General features: G+C 40.0%; 2 protein-coding genes across 2 annotated transcripts in view; one reads left to right on the top strand and one right to left on the bottom strand.

The window, feature by feature from the left end:
• The first annotated feature begins 1571 nt into the window (after window positions 1-1571).
• LOC146387612 (putative helicase mov-10-B.2) lies at window positions 1572-17096 on the top strand. The gene is made up of 22 exons (XM_084929357.1): window positions 1572-2075; window positions 2156-2261; window positions 2401-2576; window positions 6632-6873; window positions 6980-7226; window positions 7379-7516; window positions 7627-7789; window positions 8132-8283; window positions 8360-8530; window positions 8962-9109; window positions 10595-10756; window positions 10987-11090; window positions 11225-11322; window positions 12090-12188; window positions 12372-12477; window positions 12594-12711; window positions 13818-14009; window positions 14112-14183; window positions 14435-14560; window positions 14663-14751; window positions 14960-15078; window positions 15352-17096. The coding sequence occupies exons 1-22, from the start codon at window positions 1954-1956 to the stop codon at window positions 15414-15416; spliced, it is 3015 nt and encodes a 1004-aa protein (XP_084785483.1). The 5' UTR covers window positions 1572-1953; the 3' UTR covers window positions 15417-17096.
• LOC146387611 (rho-related GTP-binding protein RhoA-D-like) overlaps window positions 15905-23733 on the bottom strand; it is a 20805-nt gene continuing 12976 nt past the window's right edge. The window contains exons 2-5 of the mRNA XM_084929364.1: window positions 23048-23205; window positions 20884-21004; window positions 20397-20527; window positions 15905-18750 (exon numbers count right to left, since the gene is read on the bottom strand). Of these exons, the coding sequence (XP_084785490.1) occupies window positions 18577-18750; window positions 20397-20527; window positions 20884-21004; window positions 23048-23203 (582 nt within the window). The 5' untranslated portion in view covers window positions 23204-23205 and the 3' untranslated portion in view covers window positions 15905-18576. The remainder of the gene's footprint in view (window positions 18751-20396; window positions 20528-20883; window positions 21005-23047; window positions 23206-23733) is intronic.

Genomic DNA, 23733 nt, shown 5'->3' with positions numbered 1-23733 from the left:
ATCAGTGAAATTATTTGCTTTCAGAGTTCATGGTGGGGCATCTGGATCCTATCACAGCTGTCACATGATGTGAGGCAGGGTATACAGGGCTAACACATGGAGACAAATGACCATTCACACTCACATCCACGCATATGGTTAAATTAGAATTACCTGTTAACCTAACCCCATGCTTATCTTTGGATTATAGAAGAAGCAGCAGTACCTGGAGAGAACTAACACAGGCACAGAAAGACCCCAAACTGGTTTTAAACACAGCCTTCTTGCTGTGAGACAACAGTGTTAATCACTACACCACCATGCCTCCTCTATCACATATCATTTTTGATATTTCTAATTTAAATCTTGGACTCGGTAAACATTCTCTTATACCTGTGTGTGCTGCAGGGATTTCTAAAATGCTGGCTACAGACCAGCTGGCTGATCAAGTTTTTCTGTGCTCTCATCAAAGTATACAAATACAGATGTGTTATATACACTGATATGAAATAGATCATTCTTTTTTTTTTTTTTTTACATGCACAGTGAACTTTGGCATACAGACAACATCTATTGTGAGTAGTTTATGAAGATTATGTACCTTTAAAAAAAAAAAAAAAAAAAAAAAAAAGCTGAAATAAGCGGTCTAAACAAACAGCCAATAGTTACTGTAGTGCCCCTATTAGATTTGTGCACTCATATTGATCGTAGAATGGGTTTATTAGGATTAAAGTATGAGTGTGTTTATGTTTACTTGGTTTAGTCAGATCGTATTTGCCTGTAATTGTGACATAAAATAAGACTAGACCAGACAGCAGTGGTGAGACCTTTATGTTACTCATGTCTAAGCAAACATACCATCGATGGTATGTTTGATGGTACAGAGTGACTTGCTGCTATTGTTTTTTTTCATAAACGAAATATTCTCGACCCTTTGTGTAAAACGCGCACTTGTAACAGTTAAATAGTTTATCATTTGCTGTATTTTTCTCGCTGTTTTTTTTTAATTATTATTATTTTTTACCAAACAGTGCCAGTTGAGTGTGAGAAAATGCAGATGATACCTTAATACCTTTTCAAATGTTTAAGCTTTTTGTCTTTAGCCGCGTCACCTCATTATATTTTTTTCGAAATAAGGAAAAATAGTACAGTACGGACATTTACTATTATGCAATAAAAAAGATCTGATCAAAGACGAGCTTTCAAGCAGTGGTGTGGTGGTCGTGTGTAGATGCAAAACTATTGAAAATAGTGGATGTAACAAAGTTAGCCAATCGAAAAAAACGATGAAATTTTTTTTCTCCACCTCCCAGCTGTAATCCTTATTATGAACGTAACTTTCCTAAAAGAAAGATATTTATTTACTTAAATTTTGCTGTTTGAAATCGACGGAAACACGTCGTAACACGGGACAAACGCCACACGTAGGTTATATAATCCAGCCCAGGGACTGCCGAGCAATTACAGCTCTGAGGCAGCTACTTGTCATTCAGACCATAAATAAAAATGATAATTTATGCACTTTATTTTAATATTTAGAAACCGAACACTCCCCCCTAAATCATTTTATTTTCGAGCCACAGGATGAAGGATTTTGTTCTGTGCGGGAGTATTTTCATTCCGCTTGTGTAGCGCATTTACAGATGATCCCTGACTGGGACAGTTGGCGAGCGTTGATAAAAACCGGGCTTTGCGCTAAATGCGCACAGTAGTAGATTTTATGCATCAGTTAGTAAACATTTTAAACCAGAGTATGAACAAGAAATCGTTGCTAAACTTCCAAACACCGTTAATATGTGCATAGATTGCGCAAAAATACACAGCACGTGGAAATTTCTTCCCTGTTGAGGCACATTTGCACCCAGCAGTCACATTAATATTCGAGGAAACAGAAGCGTTCTTTTCCAGTAGATGAACTTCCTCACTTTCTGTCAGTCGGCAGTCAGTGACAGCGGCCTGTAAAAGCACCTCGACATGCCGTCGCTTAAAGACTCGCTTGAATCCGGACTGGACTTCATTGAATTTCTGGGAGACAGGGTATCCAGCATCAGCAAAAAGGAACTTAAAGACATCTACAACTCCGAATTCAGGGGCAGGTAGGCTGCGTTTAAACACCGTGTGTCCCACGCACCCGGTCTGGTTTGTGTCCAACAGCCTCTTTCTCCTGTGTTCGCAGAGAAGGAATAAAAGATCCAAACTTTTCCAATGTTTTCTTTGCGCTTGTGAAATTCAACAAAGCCCAGATAAGGCAGGGACAAGTCTACATTAATGCCAGAGCTCAGGTAAGATATGGTCAGTGAGTACAAGTTTCCCTGTGCCATATATTAGTCAGTGCTATGATGGGATGAGTTTGTGTATGTTTTGTTCCCATTCCCGGAAAATGGAGAATCAGAACAGGGAACTGTGCTGTTATTTTTGTAGTTTCGCGTGTACTGTGACCAATGGAGGAGGCCCCGGGCCCCTCAGCCACAGGATCTGGGCTCTGGCCCTCAGACACCAGCTGGGACACCTGTTGGCTCCTCCACCCTTGTGGCACCTGTGCTGACCCCAAAGAAAAAACTTGCATCAGAAATCCTTCGCAAGTTGAAGGTGAACAGGTAAAATGCATTTTGAGTTAGTATTACATGTTTCTCTATCCCATCGTCGCTGTAAAGGTTTTTTTCTAATTCTCAGACCCGCCCTGATAAATGTGAATTTGCTTTTTCATGTAGGAGCATGATATAACAACAATAAAGCAGGGTGTTGCCCCACAAAAGACTACGTGAGATTAAAACAAGAGAGGAGCAGGGCCTATTCGTTTAGTTGGTTTATATGACGTGAAGATTCGGAAGAAACGTCATGTTGAGCATTGCATAAAAAGTTTCACCTGTCCATTTTCTTCCACTTATCCAATTCAGATAACCCTGAATTGGATAAGTGGCAGCTGGAGCGTATCCCAGCTGCCATAGAGTGAGAGGCAAGGTACACCCTGGGCAGGTTCCCAGTCTGTCAGAGGGCTAACACAGAGGGACAGACAAGTATTTGCATGCACATTCACACTCACACCTATGGGTAATTTAAAATCACCAGTTAAACTAACTCCACTAAATCCATGTCTTTGGACTGTGGGAGCCCATGCAGACACGGGGAGAACATGCAAACTCCACAAGGAGAGGCCCTGACCATATAGTGGATTTTAATCCAGGGCCTTCTAGGAATAGTACTTGTGTGTGTGTGTAATTCTGCATGTTCTTCCCATGACTGTGGGTTTTCTTTCATAGACAAAAGACACCCAGGTGTGGATTCTAAACCACTCTTAGGTGTAAGTGGAGCACATGTTTTTGCTAGTGTGTCTGTAAATATTGCCAACTGGCAAATGATAATATATGGGACAGATAAGACTGATTACTAGGGTTTTATATCGGCCAGTGATGGTTAATAAAATATAATTACTCACCAACCATTTTGTTAGCCACACCTTGCTAGGCCGCTTTTTGTCTTAGTTTTTAATCACACATATTCAGCAACTTTAGTCCATGTTGACATGACAGCATTGCACAGTTGCTGCTTATCTCTGATGTGAATCTCCCATTCTACTACATGCCAAAGGTACCCCATTGGGTTGACATCTGATGACTGTGGACGCTATTTGAGTACCATGAACTCACTGTAATGTTTAAGAAACCAGTTTGAGATGAGTTAAGCTTTATGAAATAGTGCATTATACAGCTGGAAGCAACCATCACTGTGGTCATAGTGGGAGTGACATGGTCAGCACCAATACTCAGGTAGTATACAGTGGAAATGCCCCCAAAGTATCAAGATACCCAAACGAGAAGTAGAACAAAATAAACATTGTTTTTTTCTGTTCTCTGGGGTGTCTAATATATGAAAGGGATATAAAAAATATTTACTGCAAAAGTATTGAAATTCACAGATATTGTGATATCCTCCATATATTAAAAAAAAAAACACAAAATAATGCCAAGCTGAACAACTTGTGACATACTTTTTTTTTTAATGCAAATTAGCTTGAAGACATGAATGTTGTGGCTTGTTGGGAAGCATCCAGTTAGTTCTGATCATGAACACAGATTAGTTTTGCAGGACAAAAATATAGACATATTAAAAACACAAAAGTAGCTGACATAAAAGAAATACATGGTAAAGTCAAATGTAATTAGATGATGTCCAAGCGCAATATCCCATTAAAAGCGTGACTTGGCAGTAATGAGATGGGAAATGTCAAGACATCTGTAAAGATTGTGGCTCATGGGGATGGGTCAGTTTACACTTTGTGTTGTAATGGCTTGAAGTTCTCAAATTACCCTCAGCCAGTCGGACTCTGCTTTCATATGATTATAGCTTATATAATGGCAATATATAGCTTTGCAAAAGATGTTTTGATAATATTTTATTGAATAGAATGCCTTTATTGTCATTGTACGTGCACATTGAAATTATGGGTGTTCTATGCCAACTGTGCAGGAATAAAATATCATTAGTAAGACAGCACCCCTTTCACACCTGTGCATTTTATCGTTTTTTAATATAAAACAGTGACTATAGCCGATTAAAATACTGGATTTAGTGCAGTCAGACCTTTACAACAAACCATATGTGAGGTTTCTGCGACAATCACAGCAAAAACTATTACCAAATATATTAATCACATCGTCATGCGTATCTATCATTCGGTTTTTAACTATGGGATATATCACAATATCTGTAAATTTAACCACTTTTTTATGGAAGAATCTCTTTCATTATTATTATTGACTTTATAGAATATGAAAAATGTTGATGTACTTTGATTTATCTTCAGTAGGGGTATCTCAGTATTTTAGAGGCATTTCCACTGTGCCAAGTTAGTGCAAAGAACATCTCCCCTGTGCCATTACATATAAACAGCCAGCCTGAACTGTTGATAAAAGATGGGATAGATCTCTGCTTTCATGCTGTTTTTGCCAAATTCTGAGCCTAGTGTCTGAATGTCACAACAGAAGTGGAGATTCCTCAATTCAGGCAATGTTTTTCAAATCGTCTGTAGTTCAGTTTCAGTATTAAGTGATTGTTTGAGTTGCTTTTACTTTCCTCTATCAGCTTATAGTCTGGCCATCTCCAGTGACCTCTGGCATCAGCGGGGCATTTTTGCCCAGAGAACTGAAGCTCACTGGATATTTGATCTTTTCTAGACCATTATCTGCAAATCCCAGAGATGGCAGTGTAGAAATATCCCAGAAGATCAGCATTTTCTAAACCTAACCGTGCCACATTCAGAGTCACTGAAAGCACCTTTCTGACCTGTTTTGATGCTCAGTTTGAACCTTAGCGGATGATCTTGACCGTATCTACATGCCAAAATGTATTGAGTATCTATCATATAATTGGTTCATTTAAGATTTTAATGTATCTCTTATTGCATCAGCATGAATAAATATAAGCTGATGATCGCTACCTTTTAGGATAACTTGGTGTCAAGAATCAGCTTAAAGTTCAGAAGAATAACCTTGAATTAAAGTAAGATGCTTGCTAACACTAATCAGCTGCTCTGGCTCATACAGGAAAAGGACAAAAAAAAAAAACATAAGAAACTACAAGCAGAGTGGGAGGGGCCTTAACAAAAGAAATGATGTTGCACAGTTTGTCCATTAGAGAGCACTAACAAGTTAATTTTTCAACATCTGTTTCAGAATGGCTCTTGTCATAAAAGCAAATAAGAGGCCATGTTAAGACTCGGGGTGCGTTTGCCTGTTAGTGATGTGCAAGCGCACATTATTGATGAGGGTGTAATGTGCTTGTGTTTATGTCACAATTCTTCATATTTTAAGTGACCAAGAGTGGTTTAACAAGCACTTCAGATACAGATACACAAGTTAAAACAAAGTAACTTTATCATGACATTAAAACGTTTAGAAACTTGCAGATTTTGTATTTGATTGGTAACCCGTGGAGTGAGGCCAGTGCAGGGGAGAGCTGCTTTGTCTTCTTGGTATGACTGAGGAGTCTCTCTGCTTCACTTTAAACCACCTGCAGATGAGACAAAGATTGACTCAAAGAAAACAAGACATGAGCTAAAAAAAACCTTCATGATATTCCTGAGAACTGGCTTTATCAGGAGGGTTTTTTTTAGATCTGATAATCAGCACTTTGTTTTATGACATAGAAGTCAAAGGAAAAAGATAGAAGATGATGATGATGAGATGAGAAGGGATAAACTGGTTCCAACTGTGGTAATTTTCCAGAACTGTAAAACCTGTCTGTGAGTTACACTTTTGTTGTTTCGTGATCCTTTTTTAACTTCCCTGCATAAATACAGTCCTGTGCAACGTTTTAACTGCACAGCAGTTTTAATCTGAGTCAGTGGAGAAGTATTCCTGTGTAAAATGAATCGTTGCCAGTTTGGGTGTCAGTGATTTACTGATATCACTCAGTCACAAAGATCATATAATCCATGATATGAATCCACTATGAAGGTAAAAAGGCTTCTTTTCAGGAGCATCTGAGGTTTTTTTTTATTACCTTCTACCTGTTTAATAGCAGACAGTCATGGGATAAGTGGGGGTGATGAAACGTTACGTTTTATTTACCAGGTACACTGGTTTTTCAGTGATTCGGCACCATCTTGTCTTGTCGTTGTTAAAATTGCAGCCTGATCTTGCTTCACCTGCAGGAAAGAGCATACGGCTGATAAGGGCGGCATCGAGATCACATCAGACCCTGTGGAGAGCGGTGGGAAGGTTCAGTTCGCTGTGGATCGCCTGCGGGAGCCGTTCGTTGTCAGGTTCCACATTGTCAATAAAGGCACTGACAACGTCCACTTGACGTACTACACTGCCCTGCACAGGATCCGCTGTTTCACTCTAGAGGATAAGAGGAGAGTGACCAGAGCATCTCCGCTGTTCCTCTGTACTGGTGAGACACTGAGCACTTCTTCTCTGCCTTTAGAAATGAGAGAAATAAACTAGCTAATGTTCACAAATTCTTCCTTTTTTTTTTCTTTCATCTTTTTTCCCTCCAGGAGACAGCTATGAAGTTGAGGTTAAGTACATTCTGAACCACTATGGATATTTCCCTGCCACAATGTATTTCGAGTTCTGCCCAGATTTGCCTGGATCGGTGCCCTTCTGCATTGTCAGGGAGATAGAAGCTGCAGCCCAGACTCCACTGGCTGTGGAGCTAGGGCCTGTGGCTCCTTATAAACCATTTCGGGTGGCTGCTTACAAGCCTGTTGACACCATTATAGTAGATGGAGTACCACCTGACAGGTAATGAATTTCAAAACTGATTGTAAAAATTACTTTGAGGCATTTTTGCTCATTTGGACTTTAGATCAACAAGTTGTCCCTGAGGGTTTAGCGACCTTGTGTCTTCTGAAACTGATCACAGCCATATGGTGTTTTGTTTTCTTCTTCTGCAGTTCTGTTGTGCCTTTGAAGATGGCAGTGAAATTAGGAGACTACAAGTATCATAATGACCTGAAGGATTTGGCTAGACGAAGGATGGAAGACTCCGAGTACCTCTCTCCAACTGCCAAACAGAAACTTGCATCAGTGAAGTAAGCAAATCACCCAATTCATTACAACCAGCTATGCGTTTTCTGTGATGAGTATTTTATAGAACTAACCCAATGTTAAATGCACTGTTTACCTCTGCATTGACATCCAGGGGTCTCCTCAGTTGTCCCTTAAAGATGAAGAACTACTCGCATCGGTTTCATCTCCTGCTGCACCTTGAAGAGATACAGATGGAGGTTGACATCCGAAAGTATGATCTCCTCAATCAAACCATGACTCAAGACCAAGGCAACAGAAAACTCCTGAAACTCAGAGTAAAGAGATTTTAATTAGAACACCGTCTGCTATGCTCTGTGTTTGCAGTGGCTCTATTTTTGCTGGAGCAGCTGGCATCTCTGAAGCATTGAATTCACTTGTAAATTGTGCTTCTTGGCAGTAAACTTCAGAATGCATTTTATTTGTTTGGGACCTTGTATTCTTAATGAAGGAGCTAGATGACTTTCCTCCCGTTTTACTTGTACAGATGATTTTGTGATCTAGTTCTCATACACAGATTTGTTTATTTAGCTTGTCATATCTACCCATCTGAATCACCTGCAGACTTGTAGTTTTTTTTAAAAACATATCAATGGCCCAACATCGATGTTGTCCGACAGGTTCCTGGTGTCGCTGAGAATCGGCCATCTGTGCTTCGAGGAGATTGTCTGAGAGTATCCAAATCTGAGGACACCGTCCAGCCCATTACTGTGTATACCGGATATGTTCACAGAGTAGAACTGGACAGTGTGAAGCTGGGTTTCTCAAAAAAGTATGAGCTAGAATAATGATATGTTGACTAAGAACCCACAATGAGAAACTTGTTGCTTACTTTTCAATCATTTCAGGTTGTTGCAGATCTTTATCAGCAATATGAAGTTTAATGTGGAGTTTACTCTCAACCGGTACCCTTTGAAGCTACAACACAGGGCTGTAGACCTGGCAGTAAAACATCAACTTGAGGAGGTGCTGTTTCCATCGGGTGCAGCAGTGGCTAGTGTGCCCATGCCTAAACTCAGGTCCGGTGCCTATTTGTATGCACTGCATCATCTATAAATGCAACACTTAACCACATTTAATGACAATAGTGATAATAACTTTATTTGTATAGCACCTTTAAAAGTTACAAAGTGCTTCACAGTTTTGGCTTGGCCCTGTAGGGTTTTATGTTATGGATACATTGAATTGTACTGTGTCCTACCGTATATTCTGCCTGGTACTGGTGGTAGGAGAACAGTGAGCTTCTGAAAATGAGAGTGTGGGCTCAGCAGCATTTCTCTGTTGTTTTCCTGGGCATTTAGCCACTATGTTGCATTAACAGGAAGGATTACTGCTCTTTGGTTTAATGCCATAAACCAAATGGGCACAAGGTGCATAACAGGTTTTTAAACACACATTTACACACCTTTTATGCTAAGTGTAAAAAATCAATTTCTACATCTCTTTCCAGGATGTTTAATCGACAGCTGGAAAACAACCCGGAGCAACATGCTGCAGTCCAGCGCATTGTAGCTGGATCATCGAAACCAGCTCCTCATCTTGTGTTTGGGCCTCCTGGAACTGGAAAGACAATCACTGTGGTTGAAGCAATCAATCAGGTATAAAGTTACATGCAGTTAAGATGTGTATGAATGAGATCTTCAGAGATTAATCAGGTATCTTGTATCTTGTGAGTTGCCAGTTCTTCATTGGCTGTTACATTGTAACAAATTTAAAGCTGTTGGATTTTGAACAAGACATTTGATATTGTTACTTTGAGTAGAATCTTTGATATTTTCTTTATTTTTCCATCCATTTATTTTCTTGATTCCTGGTCCAGTTCAGGACCACTGGAGGCCTAGAGCCCATCCCAACGGTCATTGACACACCTTGGACAGGTTGCCAGTGCAGGACTGGCAGATTATTCAGAATCAAACTAATCTTTTGCTAATCCATAGTTTAAGTTGGTGTTTTATTATTTTTTTTCACACAGGTCTAAATTGGGTAAAAGGTTGATGGGTGGTTCTTTGGCGTTTTTCTACTCTGAGCACTTAATGTGCTTTATACAACTTGCCTCATGCCCCCATTCACACATTTATGCTAAGTGCTTTTCTGTCTAATATTCACACTTCATGAACAATCACATTCAGTATCTTGGCCTACTTTGGGTTGCAGCCAGTTATCAAACCATGAGCCTTCCAGTTAACAGGTGACCTGCTCTACCCCGCGACCCCGCGTAAGATTTCTCTTTGCAAGACAGATTTTGCATAGGAATCAGCATGTGTTGGCATGTTTGTAAGGTGATTCACAGATATCTCGCTGTATATTAGAAACACACTAAGAGATTTTTCTTTTTTTGAACCAGTTGCTTATTTGCTCTCGAGTATTATGAGTATTAGTACTTTCAATTTAGAGATTTTACATTGCCAACAAATGTCGCAGTTGGCACAGTTGCTTTACAGCAAGGAAGGTCCTGGAGTAGGCATGTTCTGTCCATGCTTGCCTGGGTTCTCTCTGGATACTCCAGCTTCCTCCCACAGTCCAACAACATGTGAGTTGGGTTAATTGGTGATTTTTAAATTGTCCACATGGGTGAATATTAGTATGAACAGTTGTTTATCTCTCTGTGTTGGGCCTGCAAAAGACTGGTAAACTGTACAAGGTGTAAGCTGCTTTTTGTTCTGTGACAACTAGGATGCGCTTCAGCCCCACGGTGACTCTGAACTGGATAAATGGTGGGATATTGTGGAATTGATTCACTTCAGGAAACACTAAAAAAAACTGGAAACCAAACTTTAACATAAAGGGCTTGCAAAATTCAACAATGCTGTAATTTGTGATGTTATCTGTGATGTTGTAACTGTTTCTCAGAAATTTGTACTTACTATAGGACTAATACTGTGGCTGTATGTCCTTGGTGCAATGTACTTTGAATTCTGTGCACATCTGCCAGGTTAGGTGCCTTTCTGAAATAAGTGACAGCCGCAGACCGGGTCCTGCTGGGTGTGAGGCAAAGGCCTATGGCTCCCTATAAACCATGTTATGTCTTCGCACACAAGCCTGTTATTATTAAGTAATGACTTTTATTTTGCTCGTCTTGTCAGGTCAGCAAGGCAGATCCATCAGCCCACATCCTCGCCTGTGCACCTTCAAACAGTGCATGCGACCTGCTCTGTGAGAGACTACAAGTAAACATGGATTCTCATCAGATTTACCGCGTGTACGCCAGCAGCCGAGACCCAAACAGCGTTCCCAAGAGTCTGCTGGTGAGCTACATATGGACTAATTGTGTATCCATATGTATACACAGCCCATAATGTTTAAGAATTACATGTGAAATAGAGTGCCATTGCATTCTCTTGTCTCAGCAAGCCCCATAAATATGCCCGCATTTTCACTAGATTCCTCATGATCACACTGAGGAATCAGTGATTGTAATCACTATGGGAAAGCTGAACAAAAGGTTACGTTCTCATATTTTTTTTGGTTCTTTCAGAAATACTGTAACTGGGACAAGAGCAAAGACAGCTTTGTGCCTCCACAGAAAGAGGTTACGATGAAGTACAAAGTCGTAGTTACAACTATGGTCACAGCTGGCAGGTAAGAGCCAGTGTGTGGCATGTAAAGTGTCCATTATGATGTGTTTTTAAACACTCTTTGACATCTGGCACATTTTTCGTGTTATGAGCCATGCGGCACTTGATTATGCTGCTGTGTGTTTGTGTCTTTGTGAGGCTTGTGTCTGGAGGGATCCCAGTTGGCCATTTTTCGCATGTGTTTGTGGATGAGGGAGGCCAAGCTGTAGAGCCAGAGTGTGTCATTGCTATTGCAGGTAAACTATGAATGTCTGAACTACATGTTTTTCATCATGATGTCCTTCACCATGCACACTAAGCAAATATGTAGGACTGCCTTCATTCATTTGCACGTTAAAATTAGAAACATTCAGATCTGTGAGTGATGCTGAAAGGCTTCACTCTCAGACTGCAAAATGGGAGTTTTCCTTCCCACTGATGCCATGTGCTTGCTCATAGGGGGCTTTGTGATTGTCACCTCAAGGTGCTTACGATATAAAGCGCCTTGTGGGGACTTTTGTTGAATTGGCGCTACATAAATAAAGTCTTTTGTGAAACCTTCAAGAATCTGAAATTCTTACATCCAACTTCCTGTTAAATATATATTTTTTCCATTAAATCTGGTATTAATGCAGTACATGGACCTTTCATATATACACTTATCTGATTACAGAACTTTATCCACATCCCAGCTGCTTTATACATGTGCCTTCTCTGAAAGCACACAGCTTTCAGTGTGACATTCATCAGTACAGACAGAATATAATTAGCATTTGTAGAAATGTTGTTTTCTCCAAAGCTAGCTAAAGGCTGTAAAATAAATAAATAAATAAAATGTATGGGTTAAGACTTTTACAGCTTACAAATTCTGCATATATGTGACCTTAAGTCAGAGCAGTAGTAAATTAATTTGTTCTTACACATTACACTTCCTCAGTAAATCGGTTCTCGTGATTAAAGGTCATAACTTGCAAGTGCTGAAATTGATGCACCGTGTTACAGACTCATTTATGTTGTTTCATAGGTCTGCTCGATGCAGAGAAAGGTCAGCTGGTACTGGCAGGAGATCCTAAGCAGCTGGGACCAATCCTTCGATCTCCTTTTGCAATAGAACATGGACTCGGTAAGTCCAGTGGTCTCATTTTCTTTTCTTTCTGATCAGATGGTGTTAGTTGCATCACTGTGTATGCCTGGCAGTTTTCACTGGCAATAGTTTAGGATCAAATGAATGCTTAGTGTTGCTTCAGTTATTTGAGTTTTTCTCAGATTAACATGAATTCAAATCTGTATCATGAATCCTTTCTAGGGCTTTCTCTACTGGAGAGGCTGATGAGACATAATTCGTTATATCAGAAAAATCCAGACGGGCATTTTGACACTCGCTTTGTCACCAAACTGCTGCGAAACTACAGGTGGGTCTCTCAGCTATTGCTTGTCAAAGCCATTTTTTACTTGTGCTGCTGTGTTAATCACCAATAATGCTTCATCATTTTTTTATTGTTCTTCTTTTTCCTTCCCGTTCACTCAGGTCACACAGTGCTATTCTGAAAGTCCCCAATGAGTTGTTCTATGAGAATGAATTGCAGGTGTTTGCTGACCAATGGGAGCGTGAGACCTATTGCAACTGGGAATACCTTCCGAAGAAGGTGTGGCCTCAGGAACTTTTCATTTATTTTCTTTGTTTTTTTTGCTTGTTTGTTTGGTTTTGTTTTGTTTTTTGTCCCCCTGCGTCATCCGCAAAGCATATGATTAGATGCAAAGGTGTATTTGTCAACTCTGATTTCATCATACATTAGTTTAAAAATAAAAAACTGTGATGAACATGAATAAATAAAATAGTAAAGTGCATCTGAGCTTTACAGATGCAATGTTTGCTTTGAAAGTGATGACAGAGAAGTATAGAAAAGGTCAGGAGTTTCACTGTGTCTGTGGATCTAGAGAAACCATGTGGTAGGGTGCTAAGAGAGGAACTGTGGTACTGAATGAGGAAGTCAAGAGTGGCAGTGATGTATGTGAGGGTGGTGCGGGACGTGCGTGAGAACAGCAAAACACTAGTGAAGTGTGTGGGAGTGACAGATGAGTTTAAGGTGGAGGTGGGATTACATCAGGGATTAGCTCTGAGCCTCTGCTGGCAATTGAGGTTACACAAGAGGACTGTGATGTTCACGGACAACACTGTGATTTGTGAGTAGAGGAAAGGTGGAGGTATGCTAAAGTCAGTAGAAACAAGATAGATGACATATGTTTGAATGAGAGGGAGCAGAAGTAGTGAAGCTGGGTGAGTCTATGCAAAGAACAAAAAAGTGCACAAGAGAGGTGAAGAAGGAGGCGCAGGCAGGGTGGAGTGGGTGGAGACAGAGGGCCAAGCTGGAAGTTGCTGGTACATGAGGGACCAGATTAGAAATGAGTATATCAGAGGGACAAGTTTGGTTGACTGGTTTTGGAGACGAAGTTTGCAGGGGTTTGTTTTGGAGATGTCCAGAGGAGGGATAGTGGATATATTTTGGATAAAGGATACTGAAGACGGAAGAAAAAAGACTGGCTGAAACAAAAGTAGATATTAAAACATGAAAACAACTCATGTTGTAAAAGTACAATTTTTCTTAAAACTTCATAGACCTTATGGGAGTGCTCACGTGTACAATTCATGTGTAGTTTTAATTCACATTTTTAATTTCACTAAGGAGTCAGTCACCAAATTGTATTTGAACCATATTTAACAAGAATAACTGACAGTGCTACCCCACTACAGGGTTTTCCAGTGATCTTCCATGGAGTGATGGGCAAAGATGAGAGAGAGGCGAACAGTCCGTCTTTCTTCAACGTGTCTGAGATTGAAGTCCTGATCGACTACCTCACCAAACTGATGGAAACGCAAGGAAAGAAGGGTCTCCCCAAACTGGCTGCAACAGACATCGGAATAATCGCCCCCTACAGAAAACAAGTGAATATGCATGGTGCACATTTGTGTTAAATGACTGAGGATAAAAGGAGGTTGTTTGGTTCATTCATAACTTCCCATGACTGCTTTTCTTTTTGCTAACAGGTTGAGAAAATCCAGAAGGCCCTGAGATTTGTCCCAGCGCTGAGTCGCTGGAGTGATCTCAAAGAGCTGAAGGTTAGCAGCTCTGCTGTAAACGATCTGTGTCAGTTAATATGGTTATATGCCCCCATGCAAACCTAAGATGCTCATTTACAGTGTCTTCTAAATTGTTTTAATAAAATGTAATCAAAAGATTGATCTGCTGTTTATTTCTAATCAGAAGTGTAATTTAATTATTGAGGATGCATTTAACAGTTATAAGATTAAAGTTTTATTAGATGGTAGATGGTAAAGTGCACCCCCCCCCCCCCCCTTTATAATATCAGGTCGGCTCTGTGGAGGAGTTTCAGGGACAAGAGAGGAAGATCATTATGGTCTCCACCGTCCGTAGCAGCATCGACTATGTCAAGATGGACAGAGACTTCAATATTGGATTCCTGTCAAATGAAAAGGTTTGTCACATCATTTAAACTTATAAGAAAGCCTGCTGCTTCTTTAATGTTTGAATAAATTACTAATATATTCTTTTTTTATATATATGTATTCACTTGTAGAGGTTCAACGTAGCCTTGACGAGAGCCAGGTCCCTGCTTATAGTGGTGGGAAACCCTGTGATCCTCAAGAAGGACTCAACATGGGAGAAGTAAGCGAAGGCAAGATGTTTTGGGAGGCACTGAGTAAACGTAGTGATTACCGAAAGTGAAACCTCATTGTTAGCAGCTGACAAAACAACCTCAAATTGCCATTTTGGAGCCTTTGGGCTGCATAAAATTTGCCAAGTTAACAAGGAGTGCACATTTCTTGAGCATTTCTCACTCACGTTTTCTTAATTTTTGCTTTTTTGTTCACAGGTTCATCAGCTACTGTGTGAAGGAGAAGGGCTACACTGGATTTGACTTCAGCGATGTGGAAGAGGAAGATGATATTGTGTCCAGACTGGCGACGCTGAAAATCAACATGGATTCTGAATGTGAGTACAGCTTTAGCCTCAGTAGGACTGCAACAGTCAGTAGACTCGACAGTTGCATGTGTCTTTTTCTCCAGACTTTAGGCTTTATTTGCTGAGGTAAATAGTTGCATGATTGAAACCTTAAAATGTAAAAACATTTAGAACAAAACATTTTCCCAGTGAGTCTCCAAAAGTTGATTCTGTTCATCTGGACTTTGCGTTCCCAGTGAGTATTCTTCAAAAAAAATAAAAATAAAAAATCTTTTGCTAAGTTTTTTTCTGTCTTTGTTCTAGGTCCTGTTCCAGAGGAGAGTGCCATTCAGCAATTTGTGGACCCTGGGTGGAAAAATGAGCATTAACATTTCCTCTAAATTAGGACATAGCGTCTGCGATAGATGGATTTAAAGCCATTTGAATGCATAGCAAGTGTCAGTCTTTTATTTTATTCACTGTCTTACTGCTTCAGCACATGATTTAAGACCATATCCTTTTTATGAACCTTTTTAAGAGCAGTTTGGATATTTAAGTGCAATAAATGCTCCTCTGTTTCTAATCACAGTGGCAAAATGAAGCAGTGAATTTTGGCTTTTTACACTTACCTGGTCTGTTTATTTAACCCAGTTAACATAACTATGGCTGTACAGATGCTAAAATGTCCTACAGATGGGAAAAGAATGGAAGATCATTTTAATACACTGATTTATCACCGTATGTCTTATGACTTATGTCAATTCAAAACTTAAATAAACTGACTTTTTGATCTGCTGTATATTATATTACACTGTGGTGCCTGATCATTTCCTTTAGCAGCATCGTCCTGTTCAAGAATGGACTGAGGAGACTGGTCTGTCTATTCGCAAAAATAGTTTATTAACAATGTTCATGTTCACTTCAGCTCAAATGTTCACTACAACACTTTCTGTTTACAAAGCATTATTACAATGAGCTTTTATAGAAATCTGGATCCTTTTAATTGATTTCAAATACTTCCAGAGCGAGAAATAAAAGTTGCACAACACTGAGCTGAAGCTGTTCCCACAGTGGTGTGCGATGTTAGTGCTTCTGTATGTGCGCGCACTGTAAAGACCCATGGATTTCTCATGCATGCATCAATATAGCAAGGACATTTTTTTAGCGGGACATTATCGGCATACACATGGACAGCAGTATAGTACATGCTCTTAGTGATATGTTCAACACTAGCTCCTCCACTGCTCTATGGGAACATTTTCAATTGTTATGATTCTACTTCCAGCTTTAAGTTATTTAACTCTCTGCCGATCTCTAATTCCCAAGTATTCCTTGCGAGAGCTTGTTAAGACACGTCAACACCATGCCACCACTATGAAATGTTTTCATCGATAAGAAGTTGTAGAGATATGAATGTTTACCCTTGCCCAAATGGTGTGCTTGTTGTCCACATTAGTGCACAGAGTCCAGAGTTAAAAGTAGCATCCGCCCTCTAAAGATTGGAGGGTGGATAGAACATTAGTACGTTGCTTGTGTGCGTTTGTCGGCTAAAACAATCACAACACCTCGTCTGAGCTGTAGCCTCTTTGCTGGCCCGCTCATTTAAAGCATCATTTATGTGCTTCACCAGCAGAGGGTTTAAATTTGCATTACACACAGTATTACAATAATAACTGGTAGGTTTGGCGCTTTTGATGGAATTGTAAGAAGGTTGCATGCAACACAGATGATATTGTTTTTGCCACGTATATTAAGAAATCCACCCTTCATGCAACCAGTGGACATGTAAAGTAGATGACTGAGCAACAGTGGTGTGAAAGAGTGTGCCTCAGGACAGTCGGTGAGGGCCTTTCAGGAATATCAAGCTATCAGGTTAAGTTCACTAGAGTATTCTGCGAGGATATGAGCAAATACAGATACTAGAGGATGATCTGACATGTCCTAGTGAACTGAAATTTAATTACATCCTTAAATGCCGAGTATATTTCCAAGGAGTGAGCTTAAATTCCATCCTATAGGTTGTAACTGATTTTTTTTTTTTTTTTTTTTTTTTTTTTTTTTTAGTAAAACATCAAAGGAAATGGTTGCATACAGATGTTTTCTCAATCAACCATATTGTAATTTTCACATGATGCAAGAACTTAAATCAAACTTCTTTTGCTCATCTGACAAGATAAAGATGTGTCATACACAAAATGTTTTTTACAAAAATGATGGCATACATCAAATAACACATTTTACCATGCATCAATTTAAAGAACCAAGCCTTGGAAAAAAAAACAAAAACAAAACATCAGAACGGTCACTCTTGACCTTGTCAGTGAGTATCAGCTTGACATTCAGCAGCTAGTCCATCTGGTCTGGGAGAGAACAACCGAAAAAGGCACACCAGAACAGAGAAGGCACCAGGAAAAAAAAAAACAACTCACTCACACACACTGTGGCTCTTCTCAGACATGTAAAGAATGTCGTCCAACTGGAAACATCCAGCCTAACAGGATGCGATTTCCATGACTGGGCTAACCAGTAACACAAACAAGATTCCAATAACGGGTGTAACCAGTTAACTTAGCAAAAAGAGCTGAACTCAGTCACTCATAATAAACAAACAAGGGAGGGTTCACCAGGCCGTGGCCTACATGTGATTCCACTTGTGTCATCTCCCTGTTGGTCCTAACAGCTATTGTGCATAGTTGAGTCATATTGGCTTGCGTCTCAGTTGGCCACCTCTCCCTCCCCTCCCATCTAGCTTCTAGCAACAATTACGAGGGGCGAATGTGAATAATTTTATGCAGAATGGGAAGCACACTCCTTTGTTGACACATTACATTACAGAAGCAGCTGCCTTTCTTTATCCTCGATGTGAGTGGGCTCATAATGGAGAAGGTGAAACTGATGTTTCATACCAACAAAAAATGACACAAGCAACCATTTATTGTGCTTGACTTGACGAGCACTGAAAGCCTTTACTTATGGCTTTGCTCAGGTTTCACAATGACAACACTGTAAAATGAGCTACAGTACAATGAAGGGGTCCTCAGCCGAAATGCAAGCTCGCCGACAAACAGACGGTGGTGTATAAACTTAAAAAAGGCACTAGCTCTTATGGTCAAAAGATATCATCTTTAATTCTCTATCGCTACTGCTACAGTGAAACAGAACCTCCTGCTTGACGAGACTGGGAACTACTCAAAGATTTATACAAGCTAAGAATGATGCCACTTGCCCGAGAAGCTTGTGAAGAACAATACCGCATACAAATGTGCACCTACCAAAGCCAAGTTTAAAAAAAAAAAAAAAAAAAAGGTGTAAATTGTTAAGACAGATTTTGGGAGGGACAAAAGCAAATCAATACGGAATCATCAATTTCTAGCCACAGATGTCATATAGTTCATTTCCTGTATTAGGTTTGTTTATGTTCAATTCATCTGCCTGTCTTTGTCATGAAATGTGAGATACAGTACAAAGATCCATTTGGTAATAGGTCAGTCCTTTTTCATGTGTTATTTTTCTCCAATTGGTCAGCTGATTTGATGGCGTCTGGACTGCTCACAGCACCGTGCAGCCACTTCTCTTCTTGCGCTTGCGGACCTGCAGTGCTGCTCTTGTGGCCATCTCAAACACCTCCCGCACACCATCCTTCGTCTTGGCAGAACACTCCAAGTAGCCAAAAGCGCTGATCCTACCAGCCATGTCTCTGCCTTCTTCTGTCTTCACTGGCTCCTGCAGGGTTAGATCAGACACCATTAGGGACTCAATTAAAGTGCTGAGAAAAGAAGGAGAGCTCAGTTTACTTTCCAGGGAAAATCATGATATCACTGAGGAGATCCTTGATTTTTTCCCCCCTTTTAAAGTGAAATTAGAGCACTAACAATCAGTCAAGAATAAGTCATTCCATAAGCAGAATCAATACAAAATTATCAATGTAATTGTACTTAGAACATGAATTATTTTTCATGCAAAAAAAGGCTCCCTTTTTTTTTACTGTTTACTGCTTTTTTTGTCATATATGTGACAGTAAACTGAGTATTTTTGCATTTGAACTGCTGATAAAACAAAATCATTTTATACACTAAGACACTGATCATTGTCAGCTACAGTCTAAACACCCCCTCACTACCATAATACTTATTAACAAAAGAATAAGCACAGTTTGATGTGCCTCTCACCGCCTTTTTGGCATGACTCATTTACCAAACCGACGAAATCTTGGAATCAAGGGCTCAAGTTTATGGCTTTATGTCTAAGCCATTTATCACATATCTTACAAATATCAAACCAATGTCTGTTTTACTATGTAAGAGTCAAACTCTTGAACTGACTACTGATGTCTTGATTTCCACAGACAGGAAAAGCTCATCTACAGATTCCACTGTGAAAACATAAAACTGAGATGTTATTCAGGCTTTCACTTTGCTGTTCTCCTTTTAGTGACAGAAAACAAAACATTTTGCTTTTTTGACATATCATTTATAATGTCAGTATGTTTTGATTAGCAAATTGAAATCTTTTACATCTTATGAAATCAGTTTGACAGAGACACATGCTTTAACTTGTTACTGACATTTTTGACATTGTGATTTTCTATATTTCGATTCTTCTATTGCTTTCTTACTCTAAATGATTGCATGCCAATCCTAGAAGAGGGATTCTTCCTCCTGCTGTCTTCTCTCAATTTTATTTTGTAAAGCCATCTGATAGAAAGTGTCCAATTACATAATCTCTTCTTTGCAGTACAAACGCTGTGTTTTGCGATAAGCGTTCATACTCTGTGACAAATTAAACCAGCTTCCCTGAATCATATTTCATGTTCTGACTGTACAGCCATCTGAGGCTTCTGCTTTTCACATGCTGTTCTGGATTAGAACATTTCTGTCCTGTCATAGTTCTGATGTGGTCGAAAAATATTAAGAAAAGTCCCGTCACTGTCAGTAAGCTGTGAGATTGATGCTGTAGTTAATACACTGGTGGTGTAATGTCGTAAACATGTGGTTGAAACCCTGTACAATAATGAATTTTCCATTTCTACACACAGGCCTTTAGTGTTTCTATAAGCTGACAGTTCTTAAACCGAGTACGCTGGTGAAGCAGGAAAAGCAAGATTAACGTCATCCGTCATGCAGCTTCTTTAGAAATAAATGTGAGACTGCAAACATTCACAGGATGGTAGTGCTACATGACCCTTTTTTATTTATTTTTTTAAAAGGGTCAATAACACGTGCCTAAATATGTCAAACAAAATCCTAACAAATGAAATGTTTCAACCCAGCACATATCCACTGCCTTTTAGTGCCTGAGATTTCAAGAGCTCTCTACCTGCATCAGATTAGCTCATTCCACTGTTCATTGACCATCAGGGGCCTTTGTACCTGCTTCATCTTGGCTAGCTCTCTCCGTGTATGCTCATCATTCCTCAGGTCCTTCTTGTTCCCCACCAGGATGATGGGAACATTGGGACAGAAGTGCTTCACCTCAGGCGTCCACTTTTCAGGGATATTTTCTGTCCCAGGAAAGACAAGAAGTGAGCTGAAATACTCAGTATAGGGAGGAGAACAATAAAAAGAGGACAAGCAGTGCAGAGTCACAGTGCAGAACGCTTCTCATGATGGATTGCTCTGCAGCCTCCTTGAGGCAAAGATGTTTTTAGCTGCATTAATCCCACTTCCCATCAAGTATATTAGGGTATTTTACAAGGACCCTCTCTTGCTTATTTGACCTACGTTTGGTTATGTAAGATAGAGCAATATGTTCATGAATGATCATTTTAATGGAAGTTATAAGTACTATAAGTTTTGTTATTCATCATTTGTAATATGACATTTTAAAACAGACTACTCTACATTATTCTTTCCTCACCTAAACTGTCTGGGCTGTCAATGGAGAAGCACATCAGGATGACATCTGTATCGGGGTAAGAAAGAGGCCTCAACCTGTCATAGTCTTCCTGGCCTGCGGTATCCCACAATGCCAACTCCACCTGGAAAAAACACAACATCAAAACATGGATTCATCTGGAACAGAGAACAAATGCAGTTTTGCTCCTTAATATTACTCATCTTTATAAACACAGACTTATCTTGTAAACAGTTAACATACCGTTGCCCACTAATGGAGACGAATGCAACAGATAACCAGTCACGACATCACTTCTGCTCAATGACGCAGAAATTCTGAGGCATGTGGAGGATCTGAGTAATCTTCCCAAAGGCTGGAGGTTTAAATATGGGGAACCAAACAATGCTGGAAGTATCTGACATAGTATCGCTTTTCCCTCTGGCTACAACTACTTTCTTCATCTTAAAGTGAATTCATTTTTTTTTTTAATCACCCCAGCACCTCTGACCTAACCAGGGCTTCATACTGTAAGTCTGTTAGTTGTGTAAGGCTGTTAGTGTTGTGGAAATGAACTTGGTGACTGGGCTCATCCCATCACACCACTGATTAATTCAATTAGGGAAAGTGGGAGATTAGCAACCATCAAACCGGTTAGCATGTCTCCCTCTAAAGGCATCAACAGCCAAGCTTCACTTAAGTTTGCTCTTCAGCTGACTCATTGGATTCAATGGAAAAAGAAAAAAGAAACTTTCGCAAAGTTTAAATACCAGAACTTTGCTGAATGACAGATTTTTGTATGCCCACAGAAAGCCCAAAAATCAGTTAACAGTCCCAAAATAGAGGTTTGCAGAGGCAGAAGGTGGGAGGTGGCCGAACACTGTTGAGACTGCATGAGGAACCAGAGCTCTATGTTCCCACTGGACTAGTTGTAAGCTGCAGAGTTCAGGGAGGGAAAGACAGAGGAAAAAGACCCAAAACCCCCAGCTATTTGTGGAATCGGCTCAGTCCGCTGACGATGAGAGTATCTTTGCCTCATGGGGTGGGGGTTGAGGAGCTAAAAACTTGGGGCTGAACACAAATCTAATCCATCCTGTTGTGTAAGAAGCTAAATCTGACGGGATGGTTATCCTCCATAGAGACACTCAAAGACTTGACACTCACATCTTTTCCAAAATGATCCCTTTCTAATCTGATGTCCATCATGGCTCCCTAACTTTAAATTTCCTGTCCAGAACATGAGCTTTAACCTGCTGCCTACCTCCACCTAAGAAGTGCAGCCAGGACAAGGACAGGAAGTGAGGCACGTTTATCAGGCAGTAGCACGAGGATGGTGATCCTGAGGGAAGGAATGGGATTGCTAAGAGACATCCCTATTCCCCGTCTGAACAGGAAGCTGGGAAGTAGAGTCATTTCCTGTTTTGCCAAGTTGTGTAGCGATGGTCGGCTAAAGAAAAAAATAAAACGAGTGGACATAACGAGGCATCTGCAGTTTAAACTCGACCCTCACCACCTTCCCTTGACTCAGATTCAAGACGTCACATGCACAAAAAAAAAAAAAAAAAACTGTACGGAGGTTTGTTTTCTCTTGTTTAAGGCTGTGCATGCAGCTCTTGTCCAGGAGCAAAAAACACACACGTAAACAATGGTGTCGATAGCACATTATCTCTTGTCTGGCTAATAAGGTCACTACTCTTTCAGAGTACCCCAATAAAAAAAATTAAGTGTTGATATTTTTTTTTGTAATTTGTGGAAACCAAGATTATATTTACACCGCAATTAAGAAAAATGTATCTTCTTAATTTTCAACTGGTGCCTGTGGCCTGTTTTAATTTTGTTTAATGTAGTCCTTCAGAAAGCTAGCTCCTGAAATATTATAAAATCCACTTCACACTTGCATTCTCAGCCAGCAGTTGCATCAATATAATTAGAAGCCTACTTTGGTCAACTACTTAAAAAACAAACAAACAAACAAAAACCTCAAGTGTTTATGGTACGTCTGGCAACATTGGTGCAAACTGTCTGGTGTGAGAGATGACGGTAGCAGCAGTAATTGAGGGGGATTGGACTTTACACACTCATGTTCTTAAATCTATAATTAGCCTAAATAATTGAAAAGCATTTCTGTGTTCATGACGAGAGACAGCATCACTTTAATCGAGTCAGTTTTTGTGTAAATAGCACAAACCTGTTTTCCGTCAACCTCGATGTCAGCGATGTAGTTCTCGAACACAGTAGGGACATAGACTTCGGGAAACTGATCTTTACTGAAAACAATGAGAAGACATGTTTTCCCACAAGCTCCGTCTCCAACAATCACCAGCTTCTTCCGAATGGCTGCCATTTCTGTTGGGAGAACAACAAGAAGTTCTTCAAAACATGTCTGCCTGAAGTCAAACAAGACATTAACCGTCTCATCTATTCGTGGATTTTACATAGTAGTTATTTAATTATTTGTAGGGATCATAAGATAAATCAAGAACACAGTGATTTTTTCCTTGCTCAAGCAGTGTAGCTCCAAAGCAACCACTCTGACATTTCTGACAGACCGTACGGCATTACACCATCGGGAAAGCTCTGATCTACATACTGTCACGGCAAAATGCAGTCACAGACCTTGAATCCCCAATGCCAAATCTAGTCTACAAAGCAACACGAACAGAAGAGATGGAGGATGAGACTGGAGTGAAGGAGAGGAATAAAAGACATGTTGAGACAAGCTAGGAAATGAAGGGATGTGTTATCAGGCTCCGCATCCTCTGCTGGCTTGCAAGGAGGAGAAAAGTGTAAGGAAATTAGAGTAGTTGATGAAGTGCTTGGTGGCATCCTAAAAAAGCCAAACCACTAAACTCGTTTTGTTTCCATGTGTGTACT

Source organism: Perissodus microlepis, chromosome 5, assembly GCF_051167445.1.
Source record: "Perissodus microlepis isolate ML-2025 ecotype Zambia chromosome 5, ASM5116744v1, whole genome shotgun sequence".
Taxonomy (NCBI): Eukaryota; Metazoa; Chordata; class Actinopteri; order Cichliformes; family Cichlidae; genus Perissodus; species Perissodus microlepis.
The sequence above is the reverse complement of the archived record's forward strand: the minus strand, read 5'-3'. Positions and strand labels throughout refer to the sequence as shown.